Source organism: Chiloscyllium punctatum, chromosome 13, assembly GCF_047496795.1.
Source record: "Chiloscyllium punctatum isolate Juve2018m chromosome 13, sChiPun1.3, whole genome shotgun sequence".
NCBI lineage: Eukaryota > Metazoa > Chordata > Chondrichthyes > Orectolobiformes > Hemiscylliidae > Chiloscyllium > Chiloscyllium punctatum.
Window position 1 is genome coordinate 76,353,441 of NC_092751.1, and position 11,862 is coordinate 76,365,302.

At 45.1% G+C, this 11,862-nt stretch overlaps 1 protein-coding gene across 1 annotated transcript; it reads left to right on the forward strand.

The window, feature by feature from the left end:
* Window positions 1–215: 215 nt before the first annotated feature.
* LOC140484471 (myelin-associated glycoprotein-like) lies at window positions 216–9,119 on the forward strand. Its single transcript, XM_072582880.1, has 6 exons — window positions 216–267; window positions 3,151–3,432; window positions 4,498–4,773; window positions 5,819–6,122; window positions 8,110–8,191; window positions 8,874–9,119. Exons 1-6 carry the CDS (start codon window positions 216–218, stop codon window positions 9,117–9,119), a joined length of 1,242 nt encoding a protein of 413 aa, XP_072438981.1.
* The last annotated feature ends 2,743 nt before the right edge of the window (window positions 9,120–11,862 follow it).

Consider the following 11,862-nt stretch of genomic DNA (forward strand, 5'->3'; position numbering starts at 1 on the left):
ATTTAGCATTCTCCTACAGTTCAATCCTCATTCAGATCTATGCCTTTGATAGGATAATTCTGACCCAGCACTCAGTTAGGGTGCTTGGGAGTTACATGTTAGCCAGGAAGGACCTAAAGTGTTCGCTAAGAAGTGCTGGGAGGGGACATGAGAAGTTGGCCAATGGGATCGAGGAAAATCCTAATGCTTCCTATAGGTATCTCCGGAATAAATGAATGAATGACCAGTCCAATCAAGGGAATTTGGTTGTGGAGTCTGAGGAGATAGGTGAGACACTGAATGAATGGTTTTCATCCGTACTCATACTGGATAAAGACAATGTTTTCAAAGTGAACAGTCGCTCCTAGACCAGACAGGATTGAGTTTAACAAGGAGCAGATATTGGCAATTCTGAAAATTGTGAAAATAGTCTGTGTGGAGTTTGCACATTCTCCCCGTGTCTGCGTGGGTTTGCTCCAGGTGCTCCGGTTTCCTCCTGCAGTCCAAAGATGTGCGGGTCAGGTGAATTGGCCATGCTAAATTGCCTGTAGTGTTCGATGCATTATTCAGAGGGTAATGGGTCTGGGTGAGTTACTCTTCGGGGGGTCGGTGTGGACTGGTTGGGCCGAAGGCCCTGTTTCCTCACTGTCGGGAATCTAATAAATCTAACAGAAAAATCTAATAGATGAGTCCCCTGTGCCAGATGGGATTTATCCTTGGATTCTCTGGGAAGTCAGGGAGGAGATTGCGGAGCTGATGGATTTTATCTTTATGTCATCATTGTCTACAGGAATAGTGCCAGAAGACTGGAGGATAGCAAACATTGTCCCCTTGTTCAAGAAGGGGAGTAGAGACAACTCTGGTAATTATGGACCAGTGAGCCTTCCTTCAGTGTAGATAAAGTGTTGTAAAGGGTTATAAGTATTGACATTTTTAAGCATCTCGAAAGGAATAAATTGATTAGGGATAGTCAACATGATTTTGTGAAGGGTAGGTCATGCCTCACAAACCTCAATGACTTATTGGAGAAAGTGACCAGATATGTGGATGAGAGTAAAGTGGTTCATGTGGTGTATATGGATTTCAGTAAGGTGTTTGATAAGGTTCCCCACAATAGGCTGTTGCAGAAAATGTGGAGGAACGGGATTGAAGGTGATTCGGCAGCTTGGAACTGAAATTGGCTAGTTGATAGAAGACAGAGGGTGGTAGTTGATGAGATATGTTCATCCTGGAGTCCAGTTATTACTGGTATACTGCAAAGGACTGTTTTGGGGCCACGGCTTTTTATCATTTTTATAAATGACCTGGATGAGAACATAGAAGGATGGGTTCGTAAATTTGTGGGTAACACAAAGGTCGTTGGAGTTGTGGATGGTGCCAAAGGATGTTGCAGGTTACAGAAAGACATAGATAAGCTACAGTGCTGGGCTGAGAGGGAGCAAATGCAGTTTAATGCAGAAAAGTGTGAGGTGATTCATATTGGAAGGGGTAACAGGAATACAGAGTACGGGCTAATGGTAGTGTGGATGAGCAAAGAGGTCTCAGTGTCTGTGTACACAGATCCTTGAAAGTTGTCACCCAGGTTGGTAGGTTTGTTACAACTGCATATGGATTGTTAGCTTTTATTGGTAGAGAGACTGAGTTTAGGAGCCATGAGGTCATGCTGCAGCTATACAAAATGCTGGTGTGGCCGCACTTGGAGTATTGCATACAGTTCTGGTCACTGCATTATAGGAAAGATGTGGATGCATTAGAAAAGGTGCAGAGGAAATTTACAAGACCATTGTTTGGTATGGAGGGAAGGTCTTATGAGGAAAAGTTGAGGTGTTTGAGATAGAGAGAAGGTTGAGAGATGGCTTAATAGAGTCATATAAGATGATCAGAGGATTAGATAGGATGGACAGTGAGAGACTTTTTCCTTGGATGGTGATGGCTAGTATGAGGGGACATAGCTTTAAATTGAGGGGTGATAGATATAGGACAGATGTCAGAGGGAGTTTCTTTACTCAGAGAGTAGTAGGGGCATGGAATACCCTGCCTGCAACAGGAGTAGACTTATCATCTTTAAGGGCATTTAAATGGTCATTGGATAAACATATGGATTATAATGGAATAGTGTAGGTTAGATGGGCTTCAGATTGCTCAGATCGGTGCAACATCAATGGTTGAAGGGCCTGTACTGTGCTGAAATTCTCTATGTTCTCTGTCGTATGTTTATCCCTGGACAGTATTTACCTGATGGAAAGGCTGCACACCCTCAGCACTAACTCTGACGGTCAGCAATCCCTCAATACAATTCTCTTGCGTGGCTGTCTTCCATCTGTACTGACCCACAGAGAGTGCTGACTGGCCTTGTTACTGACCCACAGACAGTGCTGACTGGCCTTATTACTGACCCACAGACAGTGCTGACTGGCCTTGTTACTGAGCCACAGACAGTGCTGACTGGCCTTATTACTGACCCACAGACAGTGCTGACTGGCCTTATTACTAACCCACAGATAGTGCTGACTGGCCTTGTTACTGACCCACAGACAATGCTGACTGGCCTTATTACTGACCCACAGACAGTGCTGACTGGCCTTATTACTGGCCCACAGACAGTGCTGACTGGCCTTGTTACTGACCCACAGACAGTGCTGACTGGCCTTATTACTGACCCACAGACAGTGCTGACTGGCCTTATTACTGACCCACAGACAGTGCTGACTGGCCTTGTTACAGACCCACAGACAGTGCTGACTGGCCTTATTACTGACCCACAGACAGTGCTGACTGGCCTTGTTACTGACCCACAGACAGTGCTGACTGGCCTTATTACTGACCCACAGACAGTGCTGACTGGCCTTATTACTGACCCACAGACAGTGCTGACTGGCCTTATTACTGACCCACAGACAGTGCTGACTGGCCTTGTTACTGACCCACAGACAGTGCTGACTGGCCTTATTACTGACCCACAGACAGTGCTACCTTCCCCTAATATTAACCCTCAGTGTTGCTCTCCCTCATCATTAACCCAATGAGTTTGTTGTACCCTCTCGTACTGAACTATAGTGTTTGCCTGGTTTCTATGCTTGGTGTCAAAGGAACATATATTGATCTCACATTCTCATTGTCTCTCAAAATGCTTCACAGGCAACACATTAACTAATCTTTATTTGTTTTCAGATGCTCCACAGAATCTCTCAATTATTTCCCTGGATGGGTTTAAAGATTTATCCATCAATATAATTGAGGGGAATTCTGCAGTCATAATCTGCTCTGTCAAGAGCTTCCCAGTATCTAACCTGACGTGGAGACATCTTAATGTCACAATGAACAGGTCACGTTCCAACAATGAGCTGTGGTTGAAGATTCCTCACATTACACCCAGGGAGACTGGAGACTATCAGTGTGTGGCTAAGAATGAACATGGAGCAATGGAGAGCTCCATAACCATCACTGTGACATGTGAGACTCCTGTTATATTTATTCAATGTTACAGTACATTTACGGGGTTCGTTGGCATTGTTTTGTTTCTTCTCTGGATTTCTTCAAACCCCCCGCCCATTCCATAGCTCCAATGTTATCCTCTTGTCTGATTTTTCTTCATCCTTTTTCTTCTTTTACTCCCAATTTCTCTTCAATTGTTGCTGAGACAAAGGCAGTTCTTCATTTCTGTGTCCACACTCATCTGTCTGTCTCACTCTAACTGGACTAAACACTACTTTTGCTCTCCATCAGCTGAATCTGTGCTTTCTTGGTTACACACATTTTTCAGAAGCTGTTACCATCCTCTCATCCACCTTCTTCAGAGTCTAACTCTCACATCTACCAAGTATAGTGACTGCACCCAATGTTATCTCAGCTTCAGGCTGATGTTTTCAGATGTTGAGACTGAAGTCACTGATCATGATGCTTACTGTGGTTTTTCTAAGCCACATTTCAGTCCGGAAGTAACTTTGATCTTTATCATTAACCCAGATACTGGAATTTGTCTAAGCTCCCTACCTCGGCACACCAATCTTGATATCCCCATCAAAACTTGGAGCCATTATGTTGGCCATTGTCTCATTCATGTTCGGTCTAAATATCTCCCCGTGTCTTTTGTCTGGGTCTGTCAGACTCTCGACCTCCTCCTTTGTTTCTGTGTGTGGTATTATCTGCACACCAGAGATTCCACAGCGACATCTCTACAAACAAATTAATATCCCAAAGAAACTGTCAGATTTAGAGAGTCTATGACAGGTTGTGAATGAACACAGATACATGCACTTCCACACGCTTTCCTCTTTTAAGACACTTTTTAAATTAAACCCTTTTGAACATTAGTAATTGAAGATCTCCCTGTTTGGCTCAGAATCACGTTTTGTCTGAAGGAGGTGAAAAATGAGAAAGAGAATTCCAGAGCTTAGGCCCCCAGGTAGTTGAAGGTTGAGGACATCAGGAAAGAGGATGGAACTGGAGAAGTGTAGAGATCTCAGAGGGTTGTAGGCCATGGGATCACTTGCTGATTTTCCTCTGCTCTTGTTCTAGATACCCCACGGGAGACCGCAGTGTCCATCAGCGGAGCCTCAGGTGGGATCACAGAGGGACACAACGTCACATTAACCTGTTCCAGTGAAAGTGTCCCTCCAATATCTCATTACACCTGGTTCAGGATTGAGGGAAACACCAGCATCCAGTTAAACACAAGCAGCCAGATTCTCTCCTTCACTCCAGTAACACGGAGGAATGATGCAGGTTTCTACTGCACAGTGACAAACCCACTGGGTAACAGCAGCTCTAACATGACCCACCTGAATGTGGAATGTAATCATTTTACTCTGTCTGTCACTTCTTAAAACATAGGGACGATCTTTCTGGGGACAGCGTATTGACTGTAATTTAGAATAAACAGCATCACCTCCTCGCTGTTGTAATTTATGCGTCACTGAAATAGAGACTCATACTCAGTTAGGTGACCAATAGCTTGGCTGCTCAGGACCATCTTTCAGGAGGAGAGACATGGAGGGGTAGAGAGAAAATTTCAGAGCTTAGAGTTCCAAGCAGCTGAAGAAATGGCCACCAGTGGTGAAAGGATAGAAACTAGGGTATGTTCAACAGGCCAGAATTGGAGGAGACAGGGGGGACCAGCATGGAGAGTATTGAGATACTCAAGTTGGGAGTAAAGCACGGCCCTTACAAAGGTTTCAGTGTTGAGATGGTAATCACCTTGGCTGGGGGGCAGGGGGGGTGGAACGGATCTGGAGGGGGTTACAGAAATACGGAGGGATGTAGAGCCCATAGGGGTTACAGAGATAAGGAGGGTACGTAGGGGCTGAAGGAATTTAGAGAAAGGGAGGAGTGTCAGGGGCTGGAGGGAATGGTGTAGGGGCTGGAAGAAATTATAGAGAAAGGAAGCGATGTAGGGCTTGGAGGAGGTTACAGACGGAGGGATTTAAAGGTTGCAGGAAGTTACACAAACAAGGAGGGGATGTAGGGGCTGGAGGAAGTTACAGAGATAAAGAGGGCGTGTAGGGGCTGGGGGAGATTACAGAGATAGGGAGGGGGTGTAGGGGCTGGAGGAGATTACAGAGATAGGGAGGGGGCATAGGGGCTGGGGGAGATTACAGAGATAGGGAGGGGGTGTAGGGGCTGGAGGAAGTGGTGTTCTCAGACTGATTGACGTATGATGCAGTGTAATTACTGCAGGTGAATACATGGGAGCACCAGAGTTTTGGATGTGGGACATGGGGGACCAGCATGGAGAGTATTGAGATACTCAAGTTGGGAGCAAAGCATAGCCCTTACAAAGGTTTCAGTGTTGAGGTGGTAACTCTGCTATTATGAATACTTGCTGTCAATCCCTCCTCAGATGGTCCAGTGTTTTCCCGAGAGTTAGAATGTGCTCGGAGGGCAGAGGGGATTACCTGCATCTGTGCGGCCAACTCCAACCCTCCTGGAGACCTCACCTGGCACCTGCCCCATGCCAACCTCAGCGGGAACCAAACTCATGGAGACTTTGTATCGCAGCAGCTCAGAGTGGGGCATCTGGTGATGGGCTCTCTGGCCCTGACAGGGCACCCGGATAAACAGCAAGTGATGGCATCCTGCTTGGTTCGAAACCCACACGGGGCAGCCATGTTTAAGCTGTATCTCTCGGGATCAATCTCTGCTTGGCTGGTTTTACCCTCAACTCTAGAATGCTCTCCCTCACCCTCTCTGCCTCTGTGTCTCTTTACTTCCTTTCAGATGCACTTTCCAACCAACCTTTTTGACCAGAACATCCTCATGTGACAAAGGCAACACTGGATACAATTTGAGTCAGGCTATTCGTTGGTGAGAAGCTGAATGTCAGGAAGCATTTTCTTCACATAAATGGGGGAGGTGGGGTGGGGTGGGGGAAGAGAAGGAAATCTTGATCTATCTCCAACACCCTCCTCACACCATTAAACAACTCTCATTGAAAATAAGCAGAGACAACACAACAGAGGGTTGTGTTGAAGCAGGAGATGTGGTGTTAGGTGGGGTAGGTGTCACGGGTGAATGTCTCCACTCCAATGCTGATGGGAGATGTGGGTTTATCAGGGCCAGTGATGAGCCTTGGGGCCAGTAAGTGAGTGTGTCAGAACTATCAGGGGAAGGGTGTTTCAGCCTGTAAGCAGAGCTGGCTGTCAGGTCTTCAGGCCCTGTAGCAGGGTGGTTGGAATTGAGGGTGGGGGGTGGAATTCAAGCCCTCGGCAGGTTGGGCAGTGTGTCTGATCCCAGTGGTTCAGGCCAGCGATGGGAAGGAGGTGAATTGTTTTGAGTTGGGACATGTCTAGTTGGGTGGAGTGGGGCTGTCTGTTTGATGGGGATAAGGGGCAGACTGTCATTGGGTTGTGGTGCCTGGTCAGAGGTGGAGTGATTGCAGATGTCCACAGGATGTAAGTGTTTGGATGATTTGACACTGGGGGCTGTATAGTCAGTTGGAGCTTGGGGGATCCATTTTATTGTCCTCCAAGTTAGGCGAGGGTTTGAATGGTCTGACATTTCCTGGGCATCTCTGAGCACCTTCTGAAACCTCAGAAGCGTTCCAGACGCAGGGGACTTGCCGATCGGAATCTCCAATTTCCTGGACAGTTCTCATGCAGGCTGCTGCTTGAGGATTCTGCAGAATCCTGACACACAACTCTAGTCTGTGGTGTTCCAGCAATTAACTGCCCATCAGAATATCCAAGCCAATGTACATTGAAATGATACATGGATTATATTCAGAAGGAAGACTTGCACAAATATGTTACTCAGATTGTGATAGAATATGTTTAAAGCCAGTGCTGTACTTTATAAGTATGGCAATTCCTTGAATGTGGGATGTGCGACTGCCAATTTGTGCACAGCAAGATCCCAGAAATAGCAATGTGATCATGAGGTGATAATTAATTATTGAATGAGCTTTGTTTCAACAAAGACAAGGATTACAAGGTGTGTCACTAATGCCCCATCAGTGAAGGAAACTTACTGTTTAATCCTGGTCAGTCTGTACAGTTGACTCCAATCTCAAACTCGAATGTTGTTATCTCTCCATATGACTCTCTCGGTTCGTATCAAACCAAAATTGGTCAGGAACACCCCCCCCACCCCACCCCAACCTTAACAAGGACCAATAAACAGTGACATTATTCAAGAATAAATATTTTAAAATGGAATGTTCCACTTCTCAAGATACATCAGAGCAACATTCCAAAACTACAGACCAGTAATTCATGGTTATTTTGACAGGTAAAGACTTCAACAAATGGACAGTGGGATTGATCATGGCTGGAGTCCTGCCAAGTGTTTTCCTGGCTGGCATCTTAATCTTCCTAAATGTGCGAAAGTAAGTATTCATTTAATTTCACTCTGAATATTTACTTCCACTTTCTTTCCTTCAGAAGGTGACTGTGCCCTTGGGGGTGAGGCACCAGACACTTATTCTCTCAGTGATCCCCATGTCCCAGTGATCCAGGGTAGGCCATTCATTGTGGTGTGTCCAGATGAATAGCTATGAGTTGGTGTGATCAGGAACAGGCTGCCTGATGGGGCATGAAAGCACCTTCAACAGGACCTTGCAAATACGCAATTGCATCTGTGCTGCACTGACTCTCTGATATATAATAACCACACTGTGATATTGTGTTATTGCAGCAGAAAGACAGCGACTGAGGAGACAGCTTCAAAGGCCGGTGACATCACAGTGATCTACAATCGATTCGCTGTGAAACAGCAGGTACAGAAACTGTTTACACACATCCCTAAACCATCAATTTCACGAGATAAACAACATAACAACATGTTGAAACCATCAAACTCAAGAATGCTCTCGACTAACATTAGATTCTCAAAGCTGCTGATCAGTAATGGGACTGTACATAGAGTCGACACATTTCAATGAGAAAGGTGTGAGGGTGGTGTGCACCCAACAACGTTCAATAGGCAACATGTGTCCCAGGTTCCCAGACAGATTACCCAGGCATTTCTGACAGTGGACTAAGCAATGTGTGGAGATTGCACATTCTCCCCGTGTCTGCATGGGTTTCCTCCGGGTGCTCCGGTTTCCTCCCACAATCCAGTCAGGTGAATTGGCCATGCTAAATTGCCCACAGTGTTAGGTGCATTAGTCAGGGGTAAATATAGGGTAGGAGAATGGGTCTGGTGTGGGGCGGTGTGGACTTGTTGGGCCTGTTTCCACACTGTAGAGAATCTAATCTAATCTAATCTAACGGCCCAGTGGGCAGCACTCTCAACTTCCCGTTCTCTGGTTCAAAAGATCATCTATTTAATAACCAACCCCACAAATTGACAGTGCTATCAGTTTGGGAGGATCAGTGTTGAGGAGTGCTGCACAGTCAGATGGTCAGTGCTGAGGGAGTTGCCACTTGAGAACATCTTCTGTTTCCATTTCTCTGCAGGGTTCACAGAACATGGTGATTACTGACCCTCAGACTACAACCAGGGACACAAGCAGAGAAGGGGAGACACCAGCTCCCCAGGAGGAGATGCTGGACACTCTGACAGAACTGAGGACCTTCTCGATGCCAACATCAACTTCTCAAAGCAACCCAGTGGCAATGGGACCGTTCACAGGGGCAAGGACACAGAATACACAGGGATCAGATTTCAGCCAAACTGAGAGAGAAACAGGGAGAGGGGTTTGAGAGGTGCGTGCTGACAACATGGTTGAACAATAATAAAGATAAAATGACATTGCTCAACCTTATTGTTAGTTCTAAGCATTCTTTCCAAATGCTGCATTTTTTCATGCTGTCAGAAATGGTTCGAAGCTGATGAATAATTTTCCAGATTTTGGTTAAAGCGTCTGTGGTAAGGCTTCACAATATGTTATCATTATGTGGGAACTTCAGTTCATTCAGACAGAAACGACCTCTAACAAAAGTGCGGTTGATAGCAGCCTCCAGAACAGTAGAACTGGAATAAAATGACCTAACTTGGTGAAAGATGGTGAAATTTGAATTCCAAATGAAATATGGAATTAAATGCCCAATGATTACCAAGTAGCAATGGGCTGAATTGTCTACTTCTGCATCTCTCTTTTATTGTTTAACGTTTGTTACCACCATAAAAAGCCCTCTGGCTCAATAATGTCTTTTAGGGAAGGAAATCTATTGGAATATATGCAAGTTCAAATGCACAGCACTGTCAATGATTCATAACCCTCCTCTGCAATGACCTAGCAGTTGTTTCAAAGCACAAAAACATCTCAGAAAAGAAAAAAAGCAGGCAGACCACCAGGCACCAATCTGGAAACAGGAATGGCAAAACCCTCCTCACCAGCATCAAGGATGGTGTGCCAAAATTTGAACTGATCCAGCACCTCAAGACTCGTTTCCATGATGTGCTGTGGGTCATCAACAGCAGAATTATAATCCAATACAATCTCCCACCTCAAGTGGCCCAGCATATCCCCCATTCTAGTATTAACATCAAGCCAGGGGATTAACCCTGGGTCAATGGAGAGTGTAGGAGGGCATGCCAGGAGCAGCACCAGGCATAATTAAGAATGGGGTGTTTACCTGGTGAAGCAACAAGACACGATGATTTGTGTGTCAAAGAACATAAACAGCAACTATTTGACAGAGCTAATTGATTCCATACGCAACAGATCAGATCTAAGGGTTGCAGTCCTGCCAAGTCAGGTTCTGAATGGTGATGGGCAATTAAACAACTCTCTAGAGGAGGGAGCTCCACAAATATTCCACCTTGAATTATGGAGAAGACCCACACATCAATGCAAAAAGTAAGACTGAAAAATGTGCAACAACATTCAGTCAACAGTGACAACTGGATGACACTTAGTCTCCTGAAGTCCCCAGGATCGTAATGGCAGTTCCCTGTCAGTTTGATACACTCCACTTGATATCAAGCAATGGTTGACACCACTGGACAATACAAAGACGATGGGCCTGACAAAATTCTGCAAACTTGCACCCTGTTCCAGTCCATCTACTACACTGGCATCGATAGAATAATTATTTATGTCCTTGGAGTTTAATTTAAAAAACAGTGAAAGATAAGCCAAGGTCCATCTTTATTCAATTCATGGCTCATGAGTTCCCCAAGGTTCAGGAACCACATTCTCCATTGCTGCAGAAAGCAGACATCAAATTCGCTGAATCTCGGGCCAAACCACCGTGCTGCTGAAGACACTGCAGAAACCACCTCAAGGATCGACTTTGCTATTGAACACACTGCAGAAACCATCTCAAGGACCCACCTTGCTGCTGAAGGCACAGTTGGCTCTGCCAGGCATAATAATGAGTATCTTCTCATGATCAATTGTTTGTAAAGGATTTATTAACCCTCATTTATTTAATGCTCATTTATTTAAAACATGAAACATCTTATAAATTATGTTGTGGACATTACTGCCAGTCAACTGATTTCTATGTCTAGCTTGCGGACTAACTGTACAGCAGACTAACTGCAGGCAGGATCACAATACACAGCAACATCAATACACAGAGAAACCAACAGAGAAAGAGCCGGGTGCAGCAAGAGGGAGAGAGAGAGAGAGAGACAGAAAGAGAGAGTGAGAAAAAAATTGAGAGCGATAATGAGAAGGTGAGAAAGAGACAGGAAGAACTAAATAGAAAGAGACAGGGACAGAGATAGGAAGAGATTAAGAGTGATAGATAGAGAGAGACAAATAGAGAGAAAATGAGACAGGTGGAAAGAAGGAAAAGACTGATACAGATGAGGAGCAGAGCGGAGGAAACAGGTAAACCCATTGATTCATGCTCCCCCTGCTGGATGCAGAAAGCAGTTGAGACTTTTTTGAACATTTATTCGGGAATGTGGGCATCCCTGAAAAAGTTTATTACTGACCTGTAACAGACTGTGAGAAGATAGTGGTGAGCTGCCATCCTGGTCCTCAGTGGTCATTTCACACAGAGAAATGCACAGTGGTGTTAGGGAGAGTTCCAGGACTTTGACCCAGCAACACTGATGGAACAGTAATATATTTCCAAGTCAGGATGGTGAGTGGTTTGAAGGGGAAAGTTCCACATACCTCATAAACAGTCAGGCACAAGTGGCATCCATGAAGGTATCCATGGCCACACTTTGGAACTTGGAACATTCCTTGCTCCATTCCTACTCAAGCAACCACCCACAACTTTCCGATACATTGATGACATAGTCAGTGCTATTTCCTTTACTTGTTCTGAATTGGAAAACTTCATCAAATTTGCTTCCAATTTCCACACTACTGTCACCTTCACTCACTCGATCGCTGTCTCCTCCCTCCCATTTCAAAACATTTCTTGAAGGTTAGGCTGGCAATCAATATCCAATAAAAAACTACCGACTCCTAGTTGCCTTGACTATACATCCTCGCATGATGCTTCCTGCAAAGACTCTGTTCCATTCTACCAGTTTCTT

Excerpts from the sequence above, each read along its gene's own strand:
- LOC140484471 (XM_072582880.1), top strand. The coding sequence starts at position 216 with ATGAATGACCAGTCCAATCAAGGGAATTTGGTTGTGGAGTCTGAGGAG. Across the intron at positions 3,433-4,497 it reads CATAACCATCACTGTGACAT|ATACCCCACGGGAGACCGCA; the intron begins GTGAGACTCCTG and ends CTCTTGTTCTAG. Across the intron at positions 4,774-5,818 it reads GACCCACCTGAATGTGGAAT|ATGGTCCAGTGTTTTCCCGA; the intron begins GTAATCATTTTA and ends ATCCCTCCTCAG.